The following is a 25,208-nucleotide window of genomic DNA, read 5'->3' as shown; positions in this document are numbered from 1 at the left end:
GGGTAAAGTGAAAAACCAGCTTTGTAGAGGTCTCACTGTACCTTCCTCTCGGGGCAGTGGCACTCAGCCCACACCTTCACTGCGGCAGTGCTCGCATCTCATTGTACCGAGCAATTTCCACCTGCGTTTCCTCTGTCCGGCCTTCACAAAGTTCTTGCACACAACAGGCATCTCTCAGTGTTACTGAGTACATGAGCCCTTTGGTTGCATACAGCTCTCCTCTCCTCTCAGCAGTTCGAAAGCACTCAGAAAAGGAAAAGGAAGTGACCAAAGTGTAGGCAGCTTAAATGGAACACAGCAGCCACCCGGCCTGGGGCACCCCGGCCACTGGGAAGGGGAAAGCAAGAGACAGGACAGAGACCAGGACCCCAGCACCACTGCGGAGCTGCTGCGGCGTTCCTTGTTCGCAACAGCCAGGGTGGGGCCCGGTGCCAAGTGGACTTGTGGGGCCCCTGTTCAAAGATTATTAAGAATTCCAAAGGGTGACAGCAGAGCACTGAACCAAGCCCAGGAAGCTGCCCCGAAGACAGCAGTTGCATCACAACCACATCATCAAGGGTGTGAGAGCAGGGAGGCAGGGAGAAATTTGGGCTCAATTTTTTAAAGAGTAGCTTTAAAATATGTAAAATTATTTTAGAATTTATTACTTTCTCTTACCCCAACCCTTCTAAGACCCCAGTTATGTTTGCTCGTTTGTTTTCCTTTAAAAATACAGATTCTTTTAAAAAGTAAATCATTTGACTTCACATTGTTTTAGGGAAAATACTACATACTCATTAGTCCTTAAGAAATAACGCTATGATCCACACCTCACCACTTACCCCTGAAATGAAGTAACAGCACAACATTATTGCATTTCCTCCATTTAATCCCGAAGTTTCGGAGGGGCAGAGGTGGGAGAGATTGGCTGGCTTTCACAGGATTATGTCACCATGAAACGTCTTTATCACCCTTTCACTGATTTTTTTTTTTAAACTTGCATTATTAGTTCTCCATGCAAAAGCATCTGATCCCTCAAATGTGATTTTATTTCATAGCAAGATTAGCCAATTAGAAATTGTTACATTTAAACCCCAAGCGAACTTAGTTTGTCAGATGTCATCATGATGAAATGCTGGTATACGCTGACAATGTAAATGAATGAAGATTTGTGAAGGTGTCTTTTCCAAACTCAACTGCTTTGAAATGGGTAAGCTGACTTGCACTGCTGCAAGCTCTCCACCAGGGGGCGGCGCATGCAAAGTGCCATATCTCCAGCCTTTCCCAGCAGGGGTCCACAAGGCTCCTGCCAGCCTTTCGCTCCCTCCTTGGGACGGTAGCAAAGGGACCACACACCACCAGTGACCACAGCACTATTGGAAGCAGCAGGGAGGGGCTGCCCAAGAAGCCAGACCAGTGGACAAGTGCCAGGTCCCAACCTTCCTTAGTTATTGAGGGCTGTCATCTCACGATCCCCATGCTTCGCTGTTGCCCTGTTCTCATCTGTGTACTTCACAGCTGGAGAACCTAGGAATCGGGCTAAATTTATGAAACAAAATCCCTGTTTTACTCTTCTAACTTCTCCACAACATAAAATTTTCACTGCCCAGCACCATCTGAAAAGATCTGATTGCGTCAGGAATTCTTAAACTATTGAGCTCAGTTTTCTCATCTGCAAATGAGATGATTACTACCTACTTCCTAGGGCCCCTCAAAAATTAGCAAGAGAACGCACCTGGAGTGGAGGCGGCTGGTGGAGCAGGGGCTCAAATCAAATCTCCTCACTTTTGTGGTCTGGGGCTCTTGAAAAGGCAGGACTACTGAAGGAGGAAGAGACAATGACTCTCCAAACACTTCTTGGAGAGAGAAACACGCGGAGGTAAAACATTGCGTGGGACGCCCGCAGAGCCCGATCTGCGCGCTGCGGCCTGCAGCCGGCTCTGCCCACACCTGCCGTCCCCGCTCCCGCGCCCTCACCTGCGAACAAGCACATACAGACGCCCGCTCGCTCAGCTGGACGCCTGCAACCCAGAGAAATACACACATCGGAACAAATCTAACTGCACAGAACACAAACAGCTGGTCCCTCAGACACGCACCTTGCAGGACACACACCGCCGTGCTGGAGGCGTGTGCGGTGGGGGAACCGTGTAGACTGAGCGGGGCCGGCAAAGGGATGCTGGACAGGCAGCGACGGCGCGGGCCGGGGGGGGGGGGGGGCGGGGCGGGGCGGAGAACAGACCACAGAAACCCACAGACGGTGGAAACCCATGATTTGCAGGTACTGGAATATTTTGCCTTCACAAGATCCAGGGACATTTCATAGCTTTTCAAATGACTAAAAAAAAAATCCCCCTGGCCTTCTTAATTACTTCACACCATTATATTGGCTCTCACATAAATTCCTAGTAAAGAATTGCTCCTAGAGGTAGAGTCCGGCAATGGGGAGCAGGGATGCCAGGATTTCACGACTGATACAGGAGCAGCGGGATCAATCCACGAGCGGGTCTTCCTCACCAGCCAGGAGTGCGCTTCGCCTGCAGAAGCACCTTCACACACACCCCCTCACCTTCACCTACTGACCAGCTCCAACACAGAGATGCTATGCTTCTGGGTTGCACGGCAACTGACATGCCCAACACCAAACAAACAGGGCTCCAAATGGACAAAAAAGGCGGTTCAATTTTGTAAGAAACAATATATTTTATTTTTCTGACACCACAGCTCTGGTGAGTGGTTTTGTACCAAATTTAATGGAGGTTACACAGAACGTTTTACGCATGGGAGGGGGAGGCAAGGGAAGGAACCACAAAATTAAAAACAAAAACAAAATCCTGGATAGCTTTTAGCATCTGTTCCACTCCCACATTAATAAAATTCACTTGGGAATTCCTAATAAAAGGAGAACAGAAAACCATGTGAGCAGGGAAGGGGAGGCTGGGGAAGAAAAGACGAGGGCAAAGAAGACCATGGAGCATCCCAAAGACAGGCCTTTCCCTCCCGGGAGCCGGGACAACACTCGGCAGGGAAGGCGAGGCTGCGCTAGATTTATTTCCCCCAAATCACGCCGTGTATTGCAGCTGCCAAAGGGAAAAAGAGAGGGAAGCAAGGGGTTACCAGTGGGGGCACCACAGGAGGAAACTCATTTAGCCCAGAAGACGGGGAAGGAGGGGGGAGGGAAAACAAGAGGAAACCGTGAAGGTGGTCTGGAGATCAGGAGAGGCGGACAGTGCTGAAGAACACTTGAACTGAAAATCGAATGTCCTAAGCGTCATTATTTTTAAAAAGAAAAATTTCCCCCCTCCCCCCACCCCTCGCTGAACTTAGTTCCTTTTTTTGTGCTTTTCATTAATACTCTGCTCTGAGGTCGTAGTTTGGTTTTTCTATACACTGGAGTTGAAAGAAAATAGTCCAAAGGTCTGAAGATGGATTCTCCACCTAAAGTAAACAGCCCAGCATTCCTGTTCTCCTCTTGTCCCAAAGACTAAAGTCTCTGCTAAAATCCCTTTTACAATATAGTACAGTACACAAAAAATAAAGCCCAAAGCAAAAACAGAACCAGAAAAGAATCCTGGGAGAAGCCAGTCCAAAGGACGTAAACATACAGAGAACGGTGCAACACATGACCGATGGCATTTCTCAAAGCACGGCTACAGATTCCCAAAAGTAGGTGCCATCATGGGATACCCAAGTCCACAAAAATAATTTTTAAAAAATAAATCTTAAAAAAAACACACCTGTTGATTAAATGAATAATTTGTTTTCAGATAAATCCATACATTCTCGAGTTCCCCCCTCCCCCAAAGCAGCCCTTGGGTCTCTGCTCTCCTATTGCATGACCAGCAGTACTCCTGGAACCCCCGCAAAGCAGCTCTCAGGACCTGGAATCTCATCTTGACGAGGATCGGCACATCCAATCTTAGCAGCTTAAAACATCATGTTTCCTGGGTTGCCAGGTCCTTGGCTAAATCCACCCATGCCCACGTCGGCGGCCATGCCCCGAGGCCTCATCTGTGGGGGGATCATGATGTTCTGTTGGGGTCCCATCATGCCCTGCATGGACATCATCATGCCTGGAGAGCCCACAGGCCCAGGGTGGGTGTAGAGCCCAGCAGGCCCCCGATCCTTGCCAGGAATCATGCCCACGGCAGCAGCGGGATTGCTCATCAGGGTGGGCTGGCCGGGCATTGTCGATTGTGCTGGTGACATCATCCGATGGTGAGGTCCCATCATGCCTTGCTGGAGAAAGGCTGGTGGTCTCATTGGGCTGTGGCCTGGCATGGATGGCGCTGTCCCGAGAGGGATGTCCGGAGTTCCCACTGGCCCTGGACCTCCCATGCCAGGTAACGCTAGTCCCATTCTGGGGGCTTGTTCACCCATCATCCCCTGCATGTGCGAAAACCCAGGTCCAGGACCCTGGGGCTGTTTACGGCCTGGGACTTCCCCTCGAGGGAAATATTGCAGTGTCTGGCTAGGCTTCTCAGATGGAATAATGCGAGACAGATCAAACTCAGGTATTCCGGTGGCTCCAGGTCGGATGACCTCCTGTAGATCTGGGTCTGTAAACACTGAAGGCATGCTGTTCCCCAGGACAGCAAAGGAGTCAGGACCCCCCGGGCCTCCAGGCTTGCAAAGTGCTGCATCTGCTGAACTTTGGGGCAGGTTGCTGGGGCGGCCAAGGGGCCCTTCTCCAGGGAAACCCATGCCTCCTGGGAAGCTGCCCTGTCCCCCACTGGGGCCATTGTGCGGGAACGGAACCTGCTGCGGAGGAGACTGCACTGGGGGGAAGCCCTGGGGGAAGCCCATCCGTCCTTGAGGCACCATCGGAGGATCCTGCGACCCATGCCCCATGACAGGGTTGTGTGACATCAAGCCAGGCCCCATCGGGACCCCATGAGGAGGTATGTTGGGTCCCATGGCATTCGGAGAGGGCATCTGATTGGAGTGAGAAAGTGGCTGGGTCATTCCCATCGGGCTGAGGGTTGGCATTGGAACCACGGGATTTGGACCTGAAATTCGAGGATTCTGTGTGTTAATGCCCATTCCTAGAAAAATAAAGATATCAGAGGAATCAACTCAACCAAAAGCAACTCAGAAACGTACAATTAATCAAAGTAACAGAAAAACTATTCTGGACCAAAGGCTCATGGTACTGTGCTGGGGAAACCACACACTGCGCAGCCTCTGCCCCAGTAAGATTAGAGTGCGTTCGGGAGCGCACAGACCAGCGGCTCCACAAGACAGTGTGCTACTGGGTCTTCAACCGTGTGGCACAGAGATGCACGGAAGACAGCTAGGAAGGGTCTCCCGTGTGAAAAGTTACACGCTGATATGCAAATGAGCAGTCTTCTTTGCTGGAGAGATTTAACATAGAGCAAAACGATCTGCCTGGACGACCTAGTACGGCCCTTTGCGGAAGAAGAGGATTAAACAGCCCTGTGAGCCCAGGAATCAGAAGTAACAGCGAGCAAAGCACGCAGTCCCCTTGCAGCTGACGTTCAGCTTCATCACTTCACACTGACTCACAGAGAGAGCACTTCAAACCCCAGGTCGTATGACGTGTTGAAGGAAAGCCAACTTTTAATGGAAAAGGAAAGCACACAGGTTCCACTCGGGCCTCTGGGACACTTAAATACTCAGTCTCTTCATGGAGTTAACTGCTGAGCACAGAAGGGACGGGGCCTGTGCTGGCCACGAGCTAAACTGAGTGATGGTAAGTAAAGGACATCCCCGACAATCAGGACGGAACTGGAACCAGAACCCCATGGCGGAGAAGTCCTGGTCTCCCCGCCGATCACCTTCCCCACCCCAGACGGCTTCCTGCCAGTGCGACCTGGGGAGGCGGGAGGTGCGGGAGCGAAGAAGGACAGGAGGAGGAGGGAAGGCAGGAGCCTTCTTCTCTCTCTAGTCCTAGAGAAAGTGCTTCTCTAGGAAACAGGGGCTTTCCACTGTCTGAAATCCTGTGGCTGCTTGCGGTTTGAGGCCGCCCTTCCAGGAAAATATTTGTGGACTAAAGACATTCCAATCAGCATGTTAAAAAGATACTGCTTTCAGTCTTGCTCCAGGAGACCCTCCCCCTCCCCTAAAAAAGCATCCAGGTACATGGAAGCATCAGAACTTCTATAAGAAAACTGTAAGAACTATTAAGAAACCTGCTTTCTTATCAACAAATACCAAATTAAGCTAATAAAAACTTGTTATCATTCACTTCCTCTAGTCAAGACACTAACTTAGATGCTGTACTTTTTCAGCTTGGTCAGTTTCCAGCTATTGAGGTCTACAGCCATCAAGAAAACACTTCGAGAAGTTTCTTCTTTTGTCGAGCACTAGCTCCAGATCCTACCATCCTGATTTCTTACCTGGCATATTATTCATTGATGGCAAGTTGGGAGAACGAGCTGGAGGGGAGTCGTCATCTGAGCTGGCCACAGTCTTGATGGCATCGTGGTACAACGGGGTAGAACTGGGCATTGCAAACTTGGACATTCGAGACATCATGATAGACAGTGGGTTCTGGGAAAGGGTCGGCTCTGGAGGCATGGTGTAGGGTGTACTAGAGGGCAGACTCCCCGGGATACTCACAGAGGCAGACTGGCTGGCGGTAGGAGGTGGGGGGCCACCTAGAAGAAAGCAAAATAAAACAAAAAAGGGGCAAGGAATTAGATTCCTCTTGAAAGCTACTGGGCTTATGATTATGAACTAGCAAGGCCAGGAATGAGGCAGATGAACAGGATAGACCCAGGACATGAATCATGCATCTTCCAGTCAAGCTCTGTGTGTGTGCAGAGGGAGACTGCAGTGTGAGGTGGAGGTGATGGATCAGCAGATGGGAAGACAAACGCACCAAGAATGCGTCAGAAATTTTAGTTCAAGCTCGGGAAAAACATGGGTCACAGACAACGGCTTCACAGAAGAGAATGGGAAATAAGTGGATCTCTCTCCCTTGCCAATCACCATTCAGAATTCGACTTGGGTATCAGTATGCCAGGAAGCCAGACTGGCCATCCGACCCCAGGGACTAACCGAATCACCCTACACGGGCTCGTGGTTAATTTCCACCACCAAGACAGCTGAACTAGAACGGCGAGGGGGCGGCTCCACCGCTCCGCTTTTGTGAACTGCTGCCCAGCAGAGAAACACACTGCAGCTCAGTAGGCTAAATCCCCCATCTTATTCTGATTCTGGTCTTCAAGTGGAGATGGCACAGACCTAGTGTTTACACCTCAGTGCTCATCTTCCCCTGACCACCTCTGGTCCCGTTCACAAAACCACCATCATCAGTGAGCGATTCTCCCAGGAAGAAAATACTTGTAAATTGTAGCCGATCTGTGGGAACAGCAGTCTGCGAAGGAGAAGGTTTTGGTAACTGTTTCCACGGTCAACACAGATTTACGAGAACCACTCGAGTCTCTCAGCAGCCTCCCCGCTTTGTTTGGGAAGACACTCAGAGTCCCTTGACGCCAAGGCAGCCCTTTGAAATGGGCGGGCCTAGTTAAAGCAGCCATTGATCCACCATCAGGACACTTTATTTCACCAATGTGTGCTCACTGTGCAAGTGTAAATCATTCAGTGAAATGGCACGTATTTCCCATTTGCCCTCCCAGTCCTATCTGATAAAACATATTCTGCACTAAGGGCCCACATCTCCGCCAGGACTGGGCACTGGTGCATAACCCCATGGAAGGACCGAGGACGCACCCTGCCACAAACATGTCCATCTTGGCAAAGGCCGCCTCCTCTGGTTGTGTAACAGGTTGGGACACCCGTTTTCTAGAAGTAAGTAAATCAGGCTTTTGCAATCTCTGGCTATAAGGTGAGACCGTGAGGATGAACGCATACTGACCTGACTCTACACTGCCCAGCATGGCTGGGGAGGCCATGGTGAGGGGTGCTTTATGGTTTGGAGGGATCCCGGGACTCTGAAGGGGAGGTTTTGGGGAGGAGGTCCATCCAGGTGACGGGGCGGGAAGTGATGGAGACTTGAGGTGAACAGGCGAGGCAGCAGCAGACCCCAAGACAGGGGGGGACTTAATGGAAGCAGCAGCAGCTGGGCCCGCCAGCACACCTGCCAGCTGCGATGGAGTCTGGGGGGACTTGAGGTTCCCCGAGGGCGAGCCCAGCATGGGTGACTGGACTTGGCGCATCGTGGGAGATTTCAGAGGGTTAATGCCTGGGGAATGCACCTGGCTGCCTGCCACAGAGATATCCAAGGGCTTGCGCCCCAGGCCACGCTGGACCGGAGGAGCTGAGCCGAGGCTCGCGGGGTTACTGGAGGGGTTGAGAGGTAGTGGTGGCATGTGGGTGAGCCGGCTGTTAGTCCTTTGGTCAGGCCCGATCGGTTCTCTGAGACTCCGCAAGCCACTGCTGCTGCCCGGACCCTGAGACGCGGGGAGGAACGGCCTGGGGCCCACGCCGTACTCTTGCTGAGGGTGCTCGCCGAATGGCAGGGGCACCATCTTCTGCTGAGCGGGCAGCATGTCTGCGGCCCCTGCGCGCAGCTTCAGCATCTCCTCGGGGCCCGCCCCAGCCTCTCGCATCTTCTGAGGTAACATCTGAGAGCTGGATCCCATGCTGACATTTAGGCTGACATCGCCCTTCATCCCGCTAGGAACCATCCCAAACTCCAGTTCCCGACCGGGGCCCATCTGTGGGGGCATCCCTTTCGGAAAGTCGCCCCTGGAAGGACTCAGAGGGCCCTCCACTGGTATTCGAGGGAAAATGGGGTTGTTCCCAGGCTCCATGTGTCGCTGGGAGCCTGGGATCATCCGGTTCATCTCCACGCTGGGCCGGATGCCTTCCATGCTCATGCCCGGGGGCAGACCCAGCTGCTTCTCCGCCAGCTGCTGTTGAAACATCTCTTCAGACAATCCCTGGGGGTTTGGGAAGCGCTCCCCTCGGCCGGGACCACTGAAGACGGCCTGGCCAGGCGGGAAGTTTCGACCATCTGGGATTTTTGGCACATCGTCTGGCCAACTGACTCCAGAAAGACCTGGTCTAGATGCCGGGTTGGGGACATTTGGCCCCTCCATTTCAGAGTTTATCATTCCTGCGAATCCAGGGAGGCGCATCTGGCTCCCGGGCATGCTGGGGTGGGGAGCCATGGCCCTCGGGGGCAGAGAATGTGGCACGTTGATCCCATCAGCAAAGGGCTCTGCAGCCCCCGGCCCCCAGGCCTCCCCGGGGGCCATCTGGTACGGAGGGGGCGGCCCTCGGACCACCCCCCGGGGCCCGTGCTGATGGACCATCATGTCCTGGAGGGAGCACTGCTGCACCACCGCCTGCTCCTGCTTCCTCCTCTTCTCCTCGTAGAACTCCTGCTGCAGTTTCAGCCACGCGATCTGCTCGGGGGTCATGTGATCCAGGTGGTCGGGTCCTATGGGCCCAGACTGGGAGTTCAGGGAAGGTGGAACCATCTCATCTGGAGAAAAGGGCACATCTCTATGTCCTTGAGGGCCAAATGGAGCTCCCACATCTGTCCGGGGCCCAGGGCCCTTACCGAGGCTTTGGGATTGAGCCATCATGGCCTGTATCGGCCCTTCTGCTTTTTTCTGAGGTCCATCTAATACCCCAGTGTTCTGCTGGGGTCCCCCGCTCTGTCCTCCCGTGAATTCTTTCTCATCAGGGAAAAGCATTCGCTGGATATCTCTGAGCGTTTGTAAGGAGCGCTCCCGGTGCTCCAGCTGCTCCTGAGACAGCCCATCGGGATTCTCGCCCAGCGTGGGGGGCTCCCCACTGGGCACTGGTGGAGGCGGGGGGGCTTTGGGATCTGCTGAAGAGCTATTGCTCCCCTGGGAGACAGGGGTCACTGCTCGATTGTTGGGTGTCGAGTTTGGCCCAGTACCGTCGGGGGGCAGTGGAGTGGAGCTGGCAGGACTGCCTACAGAAGGAATCAGCTTGTTTTCTACCCCAGGACTGTCCTGGTCCAGGGGACGTGGAGGCGCGGCAGGCTTGGGTGCTGGTGCCGGAACGGGTGGAGTTGGCTGCAGCCTGGCGTTCTGGGAGGAGTTCTGGTCCTGGCTCGCTGGAGCCGGAGGCTGTGGTGGGAGAGGTTTCGGATCATTCCGAAGGGCAGATATCGGCGTGTTCTGAAGATAAACGAGATTTTAAAAATCACTGGTAAATTGAACAAAAGGGCAATTAAAAGAGCAAGATACGTTCCCCAGGACTCGTCCCAGTCACATAAATCCATGCTGACACTTGCTGGAGAAACTGCTCGTGTACAACCTCACTTCGGACATAAAGACATCTTGATTTTTTTCTTACACGTTACTGTCAAACGGCATCCTCCTTCCCTCTCTGAAGATTAGGTTTCAATAACTATACGCTCGCCAAGGGAGAGACACTCTGCCAAAGTGAATACATCTGAGGATCTATTTCGAGGAACAGGTTCGCTATCACATGTCTACTATGTGTCTCTGATTCAGGGAGAGATTAGTTTCTTGGTAGGTGGCAGGCTGTACCTAACACCTTTTTCTATTCCCCGAAAGTGTAACTGGGCATGTAGACTTCTCATTGTCAATCAAAAAGTCATGTTTTCAACTGAAAGAGAAAGGACTTGTCACTTACAGCTCCGTGCTCTACCAGCCGGAGGCCGCCCCCTCTCAGCACCTCCTCTGGCATGGTAACTAGCAAAGCACCCCTCTCCTCGAGTTCCCGGGGGCCTGACGCCTCCGATTTCTGTCTGCAGTCTGTGATCACTGACTCCACGTGTGATAAGCATTTGTATGTGAACTACAGTGAGAGCGGCTGCAGGCAGCGGGCTCTGCGGAGCAGCATGAGGCCATCCAGCTCACAGGGCCTCTCGAGCTGCCCTTGCAGGCGGCAGCAGACCACCCTCTGTACAGAATGGATGACCGCCTTATCATCACTTACTAACCACCAGTGCTATACTGAGTCCTGGTGCAAGCATGCTCACCCACAGCGGGGGAAACAGATGTGGTGGTGCTTGGAAGAGGGACGGATAATGTCCTGGGTCAACTCCCGGGCGCCACTGAAGGTGCTGGGGCAACCCAGCCTCCCAGCTCCATCCCTGGGATCTCCCACCAGCCCCCTGCTGGCCGCCTGGTCCCTTTCTGATGTTCACTTGCTCCTGCTTGTTCACTTGATACAGTCTGCATTTCCAGCCCCCCGAGGCTCTTACTTACCTCCCCACCTACTCTCCCGAATGTTTATCAGGGTGCAAATCTGTACAGGAATAATTATGTGCCTCCCTGAATACGAACAGTTTGTGTCGCCTAAACACAAAGACGCCTCTCTGAGTGTTCATGTTCAGTGAGCACGTCCATAAACGTCTCCCTCGCAGGTGCCCTCCACACACACCCCCCCGCAGACCGAGACTCGCGTGGGTAAGACCGGCCGAAGCTGCGTGGCTCTGCGCCTTGCGGTGTCTCCCGCGCCTCTGACTTCTTGACTGCAGTGTGGAGGTCACCTTAATTTGCTCTCCAGCCCCATTTTAAGTTTGGTTTTGTCGGCCAGGCTTTGTTTGTTTGTTAAGGGTGGCACTGATTTCCTGTAAGGTGACTGTGATGGGAGAACAAGTCTAGCACCACCCTTCTTATTTTAGATTTGGAGCAGTGGTGACTGGACGAGTCCCAATTCCCTCCTTAACTCCTTCCCTATTTCATTTTAGTACCAGAGAAGGTGGAGGTAAAAACTGTATTAAGATCTGTCATTAAGTCAATAAAGTGTCAGTTTGAGTTGCAACGTACCTTGTGCATTCCAGAGCAATGTAAATTATGAATAAAGAAATATTTTAAAGTATAAATTTTAAAATACATACATTTACAATTATTATACATACATCTATCTTCTACCCTTGAGTAGCTGAGATGCAGAGGAACGTGAAATTTATTTTCTAAGTCTAGAAAAGCCCAAATTCTGCTATGTCACAGAGAGGGACTTCTGTGTTCATGTACAACTTGGATAAATGTCACTCATTCTACCTTAAATTGTCACTTCAGTCATTTATTGTCATCTAACTTCTCGCATGTTTGAGACTCATCCCAGTCTTAGACTTTGCACACTGAACCTCTTAGTGGCCCCACCACATTCAGCGTGACGCCTTGACAATGCAAGACACAAGAAATATCTTTTGGTTAAATTTGGAACACTACATGTGTAAGACAGCCATTGTATGCTTTTTCTAATGTAGTTCATAGTAGGTGCTTAAGTCCCAGAGAGAAAATAGTCTAACATTTACTATAATTTTGGAAATATCAAGCAATTAGAAGCATTCAATGGTCCTCTCACTTTGAAATAAATAAATCATTTTAAAAGTCACTGAGACCCTAATTATGGTGTTATCAGCATGTACTCTAGTACTGTAGCTTCAGCTGTTGCTTTTTCTGTGTTCTTCAACTAACTAAAGAGTGTTTATTTTTTAAAATTCTGCTCTGTACATAGGGTCTAAATTCAGGTTTTTCCCAGTTACGTGAAAGAAATGCTGAGATATCTATATATCTCCTTTTTTATTTTCTACCTCTTCCCTCCTAGTAATTCACCAATAGGTCAGCATGCTAGTGGGAAAGGCCAGCGCAGTGTAATATGCCTAAAACCACATGGTTGGGTTCAAAGCCCAGGATGTAGCTGATACCATAAAGCCTATCTCCCTATTAAACCCTCATGCACTGCTGGTGGGAATGTAAACAGGTGCAGCCACTTTGGAACAGTGTGGAGTTTCCTCAAAAAATTAAACTTAGCACTACTGCATGACCCAGCAATTCCATGCTGGGCATTTATCTGAAGAAAACACTAATTAGAAAAGATACATGTATCTCTATGTTCATTGCAGCATTATTTGTAACAGCCAAGATATGGAAGCAACCGAAGGGCCCATCAATAGATGAATAGATAAAGAAGATGTGGTCTACATACAATGGAATACTACTCAGCCATAAAAAAGAATGAAATCTTGCCATTTTTGACAACATGGATGGACCTAGAGGGCACTATGCTAAGTAAAATAAATCAGCAAGACAAATGTTGTATGATTTCACTTATATGTGGAATCTAAAAAATAAAGCAAATGAACAAATATAACTAAACAGAAAGAGTCATAGATACAGAGAACAAACAGGTGGCTGCCAGAAGGGAGGAGACTGGGGAAGAAGAGAGAAATAAGTGAGGGAGATAAAGAGGTGCAATCTTTCCATTACAAAAGAAATGACCCATAGGTATGAAATGGACAGAGTGGGAAATACGTCAACTATGTGGTATCTCTGGTGACAGACGTACAGACTTAGCACGGTGATCTTTAAAATGTACGCTCACATCGAGTCACTGCTGTTTATCAGCAACTCAACAGTTTTATAGGTCAATTATAATTCACAAATAACCAAACAAACTCACAGAAAAAGAGGTCAGATCTGTGGTTACCAGAAGTGGGGGGGTTGGGGGAGGCAGAATTGGAAGAAGGTAGTGAAACTGTACAAACTTCCAGTCATCAGATAAACAAGAACTAGGAACGTAATGTAAAGCATGATAAATATAATTAACACTGCTGTATGTTACACACAAAAACTGATAAGAAAGCAAATCCTAAAAGTTCTCATTACAAGGGAAAAAATACATATTTTTTCTATTTCTTTAATTTTATATCTATATGAGATGATAGTAATTTCTAGTAATGAGATCGTAATGAGATCCTTTCACCATGCCTGTAAGTAATCATCATGCTATACACCTGAAGTTTACACAGTGCTGTTTTCCAGTTACATCTCAATAAAACTGGAAGAAGGAAAAAAAGAGACTGCCTCCCTGCCAGCGGGGCTCACCGCCTCCTACCTCCGCAGCCTCTGCGGGGCCCTTACACCAGGGTTCCATTCCCAAAATGACGTACCAGGGGGGCTGTGCTTCTCTCTGTCTTGCTGCTGGAGACGTTCTGGATGTGGAAAGAGACGATAGTTTCCACCTGGCCCTTCAGTACGGCTTCTGCAGCTCTGCAAAGACAGGAGACATGCACACACTAGGGCTCATTTCTGTTTCACTGACTGTGATTCCAGAGCACTTCACCCCCAGATTAAACCTGTAAGGAGGAGGAGGAAGTACAAAGAACCACCAGCAATGCTGAATGAGAAGAAATAGAGAAAAAGATTTTCATTATTTATGTCTATCATTTACCACCAAACTTTTGAAATTAAAAGATAGCTAGTAACAAATCTCAAAGGACGCATTAAAAAAACCCAGGATTTTCTTCCTCACACCAATCCACTACAGCAGGTGTCATACAGAGAATCCGAGGTCAAAATTCCAACCCAAGAAGGGGAAACATCAATTCTTACAACACCTAATAATAATTTAAGGCTGTCAAGATTCATTTTGTACCTTAATTTTTAAAAATCTTAAGTAAAAGAAAAAAAAGTCAGAAAACTCTACTTAAGATATAGTCACATTTTGCATAAATAAAAATCCATTGATCCACCAGAAACATATATACCAGAACGTTCACAGTAGTCATCATTATGAATTCCTGAGATGATTTTCGTTTTAGTTACTTATATTTCCCAATTATTCTAAAATGGACATGCATCACTTGTGTCTTTTTAAAACGAATACCAAGCTGCAGGGAAATGCACGCTGTGCAGTCGGCCTTGCTGTGTTTAAAAAGGATGCGTATGTGTGTTTGCATCAGCTCCAAACCTTCTGGAAGGAAAGCCCAAGAAACGGCGCCAGGGGCTGCCCCTGGGGAGGAGGAGTGGGGGGTTCTATGCTGTATTTTACCTCTTTCTCTGTGTTACCTTTAAGTGGTAATACAAGTGGGCAAAAGAAAAGGGATCAACCTTCAATGGGACTGCAAACTCAGGTGGGCAAACACAAGCCGTGGTGACAGCAAGACACGGCCGTCAACTTACTTGTTGGCCATCTCAGTAGAAAACACGTACACCACTTTGGCAGGGGTCTTCTGGGCAGGCAGGGGCTCGGGGGCAGCGGTCTGGCCATGGGAGGGGGTGGCAGACCCAGGGGCGGTAGCGTTTGACGGGGTCATCGAGTGCGGAGTGTGCTGGGAATCCTGGGGCTTTATGTGGTCAGCAGAATTACATTCTAAAAGAATGAAAAGACTCGTGTCACAGGAAGAACAAGACTCCTTCTCTTCTGCCAGCATGTACAGCATCGTAACACAAACCCACCTCGAGGATTTCAAGAAGCAAGAACTTTGCTAAGAGGAAACCTCTTCTACTCATAAAAATACAAACACGCTTTTTCGTAAATGACTAATTATAAGGCATCCTCCCCCCCAGCTCCTCACTTCTGTTATGCATCCCTCAGATGTTACTGTAAATGTCTCCCCTTCCTGGAGACCTTTCTACAATCTCTTCAGCTGGATGCCCCTGCTAGTGACCAAAAGCCCCTTAACTTCCCTTACTTCAGCATTTATCAAATTTTATTGTAACTGCTCAATGATCTGCTGTCTAGGTGCACTCAAACCCTTGAGGACAGCAGCTGCTCTGTCCTGCTGACCATGGCACCCCCAGCACCCAGCACAGTGCTGGCACTCTGAACAGGCCTCCCCCAAACACCTGAAGGAGAAAGGACAGACAGGGGCCGACCACCCAGGTTTCCATTTCTAAGCTGCGCTGGGGAGTCACACTTCCACGCCCTGAATACTAGTCTCATGTTCTGGCCCACAGTTAAGAATTTTTCTATTTTATACTGGGAGACAAAAAGCCGAAAGCCACAGCCACAGGTCCCACACTCTTGCCCGCTCACTCCATTTGGTGCCTACTGTCTCTCCACCACATGTGGCCTCTCATTCCTGCCACACTGGAACTGGCCGTGACAGACCTGGACTAGCACAACTCTGGGAAAACGGCAGCCAGAGTGCACAAAACCCAAGTCTTCAAACATTAATTTGATGGAGGAGAGGAGGAGTTGTCAGAGAAACTGCTCCAGTGTGGGCCCTCGCAGAGATGAACTGGAGCCACTGGCTTCATACTCAAGTACCCAGAGCACGGAGGCCAGAAACTTCCATAACATGGGCTGGGCTGTGGAACATTCTACCAAAACCCCTAGAACACTCGCATCCTTGAGAGCAAGAACTCCTCATCAAGGTGGTTTCAAACTATTCCTCAGCGAGTAGGAAAATGGCCAGAAATCATTCCACCTTAAACTGAGAACTGCGCGCCCCGGGGCCTCTCTCCCCACCCGGCTGCCGCGAGGCTCCCCGGCACCCACGCCAGAGCCCTTCCCAGGAACACCTGCTTCCCTGGGTCTCAGCGATCGTGCAGACGTACCTTTCAGGTCAGGGTCATCGTTTGGAGTCCCAGGATCTCTCTGATCAAAGGAGTCGGCGGAAACACTTCGCTCCCTTTTCCCCTTGCCCTTGGCACCATTTCCAGCCCCATTCTTCAGCCCCATGCTCCCACCTGGGCCAGGGAGTGCTTTAGGGGTATGGCCCCCACTCTTGGAGTCACAGGGGGATGGCTGGGATTGGCTGGCTGAGCCCCCCGGTTTACCCTGATTGGAGAATTTGGAATCCAGCTGGGGGTTTCCAGATGGGGACATCACTGTAGGGGGACGGACCATCACCTCCTGCTTTGACTTAGGGCTACTAAAAGAGATAAACAACAACAGGAGATCAGACACTGGGTGTGGCTGGTCGGCACGAGTCAGGGAGCAGCAGTGCCGACCACAGGTCGAGGGGACCTGACTGAGCGAGCACCCCCTCCCCCGCCTCACCCCCGCTTGCTTGTTCCCTCCACCCCGCCCTCAGCTCAGAGCTCTCGGCAGAGAGGAGGACCAAGCAGAGTGGCCTGCCAGATCTCAGGAAGCCGAGAGCCACATGGGGACCCATCTCTAGGGCTTCTGTCAATAAAGGACAACGGTTTCTATGTACATAGAGAAATGACTCTCACACTAAGACTAGCTCAGAGTAAACAAACAGACATCGTCAAGATCAAAATACTACCCCCAGCCCCCACCCCAGCTGACAGCAAGGAACAGCTGTAGCCAGAGACTGGCTTCCCGCTGGAAAACACGAGCGGGTCCAGGAGAGCGCGAGGACGCCCGCGGGTGACTGGCAGGTGAGGGAAACCCCCCAGGACGCTAATCCCGCCAAGCAGGATCACGCCCGAGCAGACGCACTAACCCCTGCCAGGCAGGAGGAAACGGTTCTTTTGAAGCATCACTCTCAGTACCACGGAAGGGAGGGAAGCTGCATGCCCGGACCAGGGCTGGGGCCTTAGTTCTAGGACCCTGGGCCTCCTCGCCACTCCAGGCCTCAGTTCCCTCATTTGCCAAGTGCAGCACATTGTGCTGGGGGGTCGTTAAGCCCTTGTCTTGGTGTTTTGGTGAGGAGGGCGTGGTAGAGAGGAGCGGCCAGGCCATGATGGACAAGAGAACAGCAGAGGAAAACTCTAACCTAAGTATTCACACTATTCTGTCACTATTCACTTGTCTCTTCTTCCTTCCCCACTTGGGTCTCTCCGCCCTCTAGTTCAACACACTGCTCCTCCAATGAGTCCTGACGGTCCACCGGGACATCCCTGAGGGGCGGCCGCACCGGGCCCTGGCCCTCACCTCTGTGTGTTGCCTGACGGAGAGTTCCTCACTTTAGGGTTACTGGAATGCATTGATTGAGATCCTGAGCTTGCGGCCACGGACAGGGACGGGCTCACCGAGTTCCTCTCGGGCGGCAGCAGCAACAGCTGCTGAGGGCAGTGGCGGCGGCCCGCGGCTTGCTGGGGGCGTCCCTCAGTGCCGGCCACCTGTGCACCTTTTTCCTCTTTGTTTTTCTCCGCTGTGGAAGTGGGTCCTGTGCCCTTGCGGCTCCAGCATCCTCTGGGTGCGTGCCTCCTGCTGCCAAAGGAAAATCTCGCATCTCCAGGGCACACTGGGAACAAAAACAGAGACATCAACACCCTTACAGCAGGACCACGGCTAAAGCCTGCCAGCTCGACGGTGCAGAGCTAGACCATTCCTCAGCTTCCGTCAGGGTGGAAGGGAAGGCCGATGTTCATATTCTGGCCAGAAGGCTCTGGTGCTTAAGCTACTGAAGAGTGACTAAGACTTTCTGCCAAGCGCACAAGCCTCCCACCGAAGCATCACGCAGCAGGCGTTTGTAAGCAGATGAGAATAACATTTTTATCTTTAGCCATATATTCTACTTCCAAATACAGAACACTCAGAAAGTTGGGTTTTCTTTTTCTTTTTTCAAAACAATGCTTTGAAACCACAGGGTACTCCAAAGCCACAGAAACTAGCTGGTGTTTCACCTCCGATGGCCCTGAAATATAACAAACCCACCCCGATTGCAAACCATGCAACAGAGCATGTCTCTATTCTCAGGGCCTCGGGTGGGGAGACATTACAGGAGGTCCCTCTGAAGTCAACCAATACCCAGTGCGAACAGTTCCGCCCCGATTTCTACACTCTTTTTGTTCAATGATGCCGAGTACGTATCTTGTGCTCTCACTGCTCAATGACAGGGACTGTGGGAACAGGTAAGCATGGGGATGATCCATGGTGTTGGTAAAAGGTAAAAGAATACCTTTGGAGGCTAAGATATTTTCTGAGCCAATTTGCAAGGCTAATTTGAAGCATAAAGGTCAAGAAAATATTCCCAAACCCAGCCAGAGAACAAATGAGCAGCTCTTTATTTAGGGGAGCCTAGACTGGCTCAAGGAAACCAAGGTACACTTTCAGTCACCGCTCCTTCCAGGGCAGCTCCAATGTGGTTTTTTGTAACCACTGTCCCCTCACCTCCCCCCGCCTCCTGCTACCTCACCGATGGGGTGCAGCGCTGGAGGAGGGTATTAGACGCAGGATTAGTGGCTACAGAATCAAAGGGAGTTAGAAGCATCTCAGGTGTCACAGCTTACATGGACCCGGAGAGGCTCGGGGACCGGGCTGAAACTGGGAGGACCTGTTACCTTCCAGGATTTGGCACGGAGTATGATCACACTGTCAAGTGTCAAATGTCTATCTCTTCATTTAGAAATTTGCAAAAGCCACAGCTATATTCCCTGAGACCATGAAAGGAATTTACAGAAGTCCTGAGCGCACACAACCACATTTTTTTCCTTTTAAATGAAGACGTCGAGAAAAAGAACTAGAATAAAGCTTTACGGAACGTTTCTACGCCGACCTCAGGAGAAAGCACCCTAAAAACATTCTGGTCTTGATTATACTTAAGGATATATGTCTACCCCCACCACCTTTAGCTTTTTTTCCTTTTTCCCCCAGCTCTGACTATAAAATTGATTGTGGTTGTCAAGTTCAACAAATATGATCAGAAACCACTTTGCAGCCTTGTAGTAAACATCAAGAATCACTGGTGAAACAGAAGCTGCAGCAAAGGACTCTTGCCTGGACAAAGCCATCAGAGAACAGCCACCTCGGGAAAAGGAGTTACCACCTATACGGTCCCCTTCTGTAACTGCTGGTACCTTCTGTCTGCATCGCACATTCCAGCACTCAATCACGTGCTGTACTGAACAGTCCTACGTGTTATGTTCTATCTCCCTATGAAGACTATGCTCCTAGAAGACAAGAGCCTTGTCTTGGTTTTTCTGTAACACTCAGCACAATGTACAGAGCACGTGGTTGGACCCTGGGTGACTCGGCTGCTCCCAGAGCAGAAACACCTGGCATCCGTGTTGCACTCTCCTCCCAAACAAACTCTAAACATACTGCAAGTATCAGCTCACCTCAACCTGCCAGGCATTTCTGATGAGCTGGTAGCAAAGATTATTTCTAGTAATGATACTGTGAACAGAGAACACTTGTGATTTAAAAGTACTTCCCCACACAGTGTCTTATGCTCACAATTCACCCCACCTTCATCAGCGGGCATTTTACAGACGAATGAACGGAGTACACGGGGGTGAACGGCTTCTCCCAGGTTTCTGACCAGTGCTCTCTGACCCCCTCTTTCCGCTGAGCCACCTCCTGACCGTTCCTTTGCGGGTGGAGGGACAGCACAGCAGGCTAAGGCAAGCATGTGGGCTCACTCCGTGACGAGGAATAAAATCCAGGTGTTCTAACCCCTAATCCAAGGGAGCTGTCACCTTAGCGTTAGCCTGTCTGATACTTAATAACAACTGGGCAGAAAACCTGTCCCATGTCTCACACGCTGCAAAGAATAAAATGAGACTCTTTCAGCCCCTGGCATCTCCAGGTTAGCGCACACCTCTTCGCCTTTTACAAACCGGGAAAGGCCTCTCCCAGAACGGTTAACCACAGCCGGAGAGGGAGAAAGGACTTTTCCCCAATAGGACTAAATCTCCTAACTCGAAGATATGCTTTTACAATGTTCCTTTTCTTCTTAAATAATATTTAAAATGTTTGCTAACCATGGGTCAGGCACTGCCGTAAGCACTCTCCACACATACTAGCTCGTTCACAACAACCCCAGCAGGCAGGGACTACTATCTCCCCATTTCAGAGATGAGGAAAGCGAGGCTCTTGGTCTCCACACCACCACGTTTGCCCAGCTTTCCTCCCACCGCCCCTGCCCCCGTAACCCTTCACCTGCCTCCTCTGCAGGCCCCTTCTCCACCCAATCTCTACAATTCCAACTTCCTCACCACTCTACCCTGGGTCCTCTTCTCTTCTCATCCAGTAAGTTCTTTCCAAGCCAACAACTCCCAAATTTACATCTCCAGCTCAGCTTCTGCTCTGCTGACCTGTATACACAACTGCCAACCTGACATCTCACTAGATGTCTGCAACTGACCAAGGCCGAAGATGCCTTCTTTATCCCTATGCGGCCTCCCTCCCAAAAGGACTTTTCCTTCAGCCTCCCACGTTTTAGTAAAAGGCACCTTCATCCCTCCAGCTGCCCATGCCAGAAACTGGGGAGTCATTCCTGACACCTCTCTCCCTCACCCCTAACCTTTCCATTTCCAGCTGGACGGTTCTTGCTGAATGAAGGCGATCTCAGCTTCAGTGTTTCTCCGTCAGGGAGAAAGGACGCCAGAACGCCAATCTACGTGAAATTCTCCGTTACACTCTCGTCACAGACTCCTGTGTTTCTCCTTCACAGCATTTCCCACGTTATGTAATTAAGTGATCATCTGTGTAACAGTCATCTCTCTCACTAGGCTCCACGAAGGCAGGGATCGAGACTGATTTGTTTATCCCTCCATTTCTAGCATTTACTATGGCGTTGGCTCAAAAATATTTGTTGACTAAAAGTTGAAGCCTTCCCCCTGCTAAGTCGGGCGTGCCCTCAGTGCTATCAGCCGCAGGCCACTCACCGAAACCCCGAGGGTCACGAGACTGCAGTGCTCATCCTGGAGGCGAGGAGTGTGACGAGTCCAGGAACCCCTTCTCAAAGGTGCCCCTCACCTGGACGAGGAGAAAGCAAAGAAGAAGAGCTCCAAAGGGGATCAAAAAATCAACAGTATCATTTTGTTACTGAACATCTTGAGAGAAGAACAGGTTTCCTATTATTCTAGAGCATTAGTTTACGAGGAAGTTGTCGTCTCCCATGCACACAGAATCAGCTTCCAGTTAGTAAAGAGTATATTATCCAATCCGGAGACATTTCAAGGCAGGCCTTATGACTTTCCCTCCTTCCCAACTGCGTATTTCATTTTCAGAGACTGGAGAAATATTAAGGGCAAATAAAATCAATTTTTCTACCTTTTAAGTTTAGGAGCATTTAGTAGGGAAAAAACCCACACATTTTTGCTTCTTCTCATTCCTAATTAGAACAGAGAACTGGGAGCTGACTGTAAAGGTGGAAGAGGCAAAATTCCAGATACACATTTGAATTCACAAAGCGAATACCATTCATAGTTCCTCCCTACCTCAGCTGTAACTCTACATGGCCAGCATTCAGCAAGAAAATTCATTTTCACACACTTCTGGGGGAAGGTGGGGCTAACGACAGGGCCACATGAGTCCCTCTGATTGAGAGCCTACTATGTGTGAAACGCTGCACTGAGCTGAGCTGGAGAAGTCAACAAGCCACTGAGTAACACACCAGGCAGAACCACCTCCAACATCAGTCCTTATAAACTAGAGTTACACCGCTGAGCCTCCAGGGTTTATAGTTTTGAAATGGCAAGGAAGAACCAAGTTTCAGGCTGTCCTAAGGGCAAATTATTTAGGAATCTTTAAAAGGAGACTCTATAAAGTTGTTGCCACAAAGCTGTGAATAAATTCACAAATTAGTCCAACTTAATTCAGCATCACCCTACAATTCCAATTTCAACTCTTCCAATGACCTTTCCCCACTCTCCTGCTCTAAGAAGTCAAGTTTATTACAACTATGTCATGTTTAACAGATTTCATTTTTATGCTATGACCACTACACCATAAAAGGCATAGTATCAAACTTAGAATGTGGAACTAAAAGGTCTCAGGATTCCATTCCTAGCTCATTCTTAACTTCTGGCATGCCAACTACTCAAAGGCTTCCTCTCAGAAAAAGGACACAACAGGAAGACCCAGTCTGCCCCACACACGTGGAGAAAGGAAAACTATACTTGGGCGTGTACAGACGACCCCGATCCAAACAGAATACTAACGTATGTTTTCATGTACAAACGGTAACAACTCATCTACCGTCCTTCAAGCTAACAAACTTTAAGCAAGCAAATAAATAGGCATCAAACTGAAGAGTTCTGACAAAATTTAACCATTAAAAAATGAACTTCAACTGTCGTCACTTAGAACAATGGCTACCCAAAGTAAAATTTCAGACGAGTGTCCCTTCTTTGTTAAATTCTCCTTAATTCCAAACTACCCTCAGGAGTGTCCTCCACGACCCCATAGCATTACACTCGTGACACTTTTAAAACTGTACCCCTGTCATGTTCAGTCAGGGAGCTCCCTGAGGAAAGGGGCGCCGTCTCGGTACCCCACACCCAAAAGAAACTCAGTGGATGCTGGTTGCTCCGTTATTGTGACGAGCTTGGGGCTTGTGTATTGCTACTCCTGCCTCCTGTTCACACAAACCAATGATGACACAATAAATACCTGCTTAACTTCTCCCCATCTGCCTTTCCGAGAGAATCAGTTACTGCAGAAATCCTTGCCCACAGAAAAGCACAAGGTAACTGCACTCGCGGCTGTGACTCGCATTCAGCGTGCTGACCTCTGCTTGGGAAAGGCCACAACAATGAACACACGTAGTTCTAACTTACAAGAGACCCTGCAGAAGCAGAAACAAAATCTAATATGCACAGACTGAACAACAGAAGCTGGGCTCTTTACCTTCCAAGATGTCCAGTTTGCTCTCTCTTCTACATTGGGACACAGAGGAACTTTCCAAGATTGATCTCGGCCTCCCAAACAGAAAGGAATTTTTAGGTCAAAGTGGAGTGACACCAGCTAGTCTCACATTCAGTCCTACAGGAATGAGAAGAATGGAAAAGTTCATACCCCAATTCACACCAATGGCAAAGAAAACCACCCATTCCCCAGTGCTCTGTGGCCAGAACAATATTTGGAAGAAGGACTAGTAAGAAAATTAATTAGGTCAAAAAAGGAGGTGGAACCACTAAAACTCAAAATGCAAGACACTGGAGCACTGTAGCCTTAGTCCATCCCGCCGAAGACTGGGAAGTTTGGAAAAGTAAAGTCCATCAGACACAGAAGTCTCATTCTAATCACCAGCTTTAACTTGCTCCTCGACCAAGAACAGTCGTCAAAGAGTGCAAAATAGACTTTTACTTCATATCCTCTCTGTGCTCTTGTTCTTAGCATGGTGAAGATGCTTAAAAAAAATTACAGAGCCTAAAATGCAAGTGGCCATAATTCAGCTTTCAAAACAGCTGGTTCAGAGCAGGAGCTCCTAACTCGGGCTGCATGACCTCCCAAGGTGCCTGTGGAGACTCAGAGGAGGGGTAGCGGCTGTGAACTTGCTGGAGGAAATTTTGATCTTCATACTCACTAACCATTAAGTAAAACTTAGCACCGCCTTCAACCGTGAATATAGGTAACAGCCCACAGTAGTATTAGCAACCCTGTGACTGTGTCACCAAGAAACCACAGGACACTGCACATCACATTACAGCTGTTGAAGATATCTCAACATAATATTTACACTCATTGCCACTTCACAATTATAGTATCTGTTAGACCTGCACCTGCACATTACTTAATGTGTTATAAAGAAGCACATGAATTACTGTATCACAATTGTTTATCATCTTGATAACTGTTTCCATATCATCTGTAATTCTATATATTTTATTTTACGCATCTAAAAACCATGACTCTCAGAAGGGATCCTATGCTGAATTAAATTTCCAAAGGGGTACATGGGACATAGGTTAAGAAGTTCTGAACTAGAGCAAATAAAATTTCCACAGACCCTAACACAGTCACCAAGGCAGACAGACAAGTAAGTCATTCCACCAGCATTACTTCATAGTTGAAGAAAATTACGCCACCAGGAAGTCAAGAAACATGTCCAAGGTCACCCAGATGTGGGGTCGGCTTTGGCCTAGGTCAGCACTCACAGTTTGAATATTCCCACTCTTCCCTCGGGAACTTTGCTTACATTTCTACAATTGTCATCACTATTACTGCGTTGCCACTAAATAAGGAAGAGGTATCACCTTCCAAACGTCATATAAAACCAAAGCCCACACAACAGAACAAGGCGCTTGCATAAGGTACTCCTTTTTGTTCCTTGATCAAGCATGCTGCTAGAATTGTAACAAAAGCTGAATGTGGTCTGTTCCTGACAGAGTAGTTTTTAAGAAGTGAGGAAAAAGTTGAGCTACGTAAACTTTCATTCCCAAAAGTGTCCAAAGCACTTTGCAGATAAAGCATTAACTTGTTAAGGACTGCAATGCGTTAAGAGTGGTCAGGGCAGTGGTATTCCCACTTCATAAATGGGAAAACTAAAGAATAAATATGAGAGATGTGTTTAAAGTCACACATAAGTCAATGGGAAAACCAGCTTCCTGATTGTAAGTTCAAGGCACTAACCACCATACTAAATCACCATGATCAAATATTTAGTTGATTATAATGCTTGTGAAACCTCTGTACTTTTTTTCCCCTCCTTGCAAGCCAGGAAGCATTTTCTTTTGATTCACAGGAGCAGACACTTCTGAAGGCTATGGGGGAAATAGCCCATAGAAGAAATTCCAATGTACGTAAGTGCTTTTTCACTTATGCTAGTCATCAGAGAATCCAGGTCAGGAATCCTTAGCTCAGGAGCCAAGTTACTACACACAACTTGCCTTATAAAAAGAGAACAGCATGGAAACTGTTCCTTCATCTTTTAGTCAATGACCCCCTTATCGATCTGCCATACGTTTAGGAACTAT

General features: G+C 49.1%; 2 protein-coding genes across 2 annotated transcripts; both read right to left on the bottom strand.

The window, feature by feature from the left end:
- Positions 1-2,657: 2,657 nt before the first annotated feature.
- BCL9 (BCL9 transcription coactivator) lies at positions 2,658-17,616 on the bottom strand. Its single transcript, XM_010986322.3, has 7 exons — positions 17,494-17,616; positions 16,209-16,525; positions 14,829-15,018; positions 13,817-13,916; positions 7,823-10,064; positions 6,339-6,599; positions 2,658-5,024 (listed from the first exon to the last, which is right to left on the bottom strand). The coding sequence occupies exons 1-7, from the start codon at positions 17,544-17,546 to the stop codon at positions 3,907-3,909; spliced, it is 4,281 nt and encodes a 1,426-aa protein (XP_010984624.1). The 5' UTR covers positions 17,547-17,616; the 3' UTR covers positions 2,658-3,906.
- LOC135318455 (uncharacterized) lies at positions 17,588-24,300 on the bottom strand. The gene is made up of 3 exons (XM_031436568.2): positions 23,140-24,300; positions 21,174-21,264; positions 17,588-17,806 (listed from the first exon to the last, which is right to left on the bottom strand). The coding sequence occupies exon 3, from the start codon at positions 17,792-17,794 to the stop codon at positions 17,588-17,590; it is 207 nt and encodes a 68-aa protein (XP_031292428.2). The 5' UTR covers positions 17,795-17,806; positions 21,174-21,264; positions 23,140-24,300.
- Positions 24,301-25,208: the final 908 nt, after the last annotated feature.

This window comes from Camelus dromedarius, chromosome 23 (genome assembly GCF_036321535.1).
Source record: "Camelus dromedarius isolate mCamDro1 chromosome 23, mCamDro1.pat, whole genome shotgun sequence".
NCBI classification, from domain to species: domain Eukaryota; kingdom Metazoa; phylum Chordata; class Mammalia; order Artiodactyla; family Camelidae; genus Camelus; species Camelus dromedarius.
This window is presented reverse-complemented; position numbering and strand designations above follow the sequence as displayed.

Excerpts from the sequence above, each read along its gene's own strand:
- BCL9 (XM_010986322.3), bottom strand. The coding sequence starts at position 17,546 with ATGCATTCCAGTAACCCTAAAGTGAGGAACTCTCCGTCAGGCAACACA. Across the intron at positions 15,019-16,208 it reads CGATGACCCTGACCTGAAAG|AATGTAATTCTGCTGACCAC; the intron begins GTACGTCTGCAC and ends TCATTCTTTTAG. Across the intron at positions 6,600-7,822 it reads GCTGGGCAGTGTAGAGTCAG|GTGGCCCCCCACCTCCTACC; the intron begins GTCAGTATGCGT and ends GCTTTCTTCTAG.
- LOC135318455 (XM_031436568.2), bottom strand. The coding sequence starts at position 17,794 with ATGCGAGATTTTCCTTTGGCAGCAGGAGGCACGCACCCAGAGGATGCT.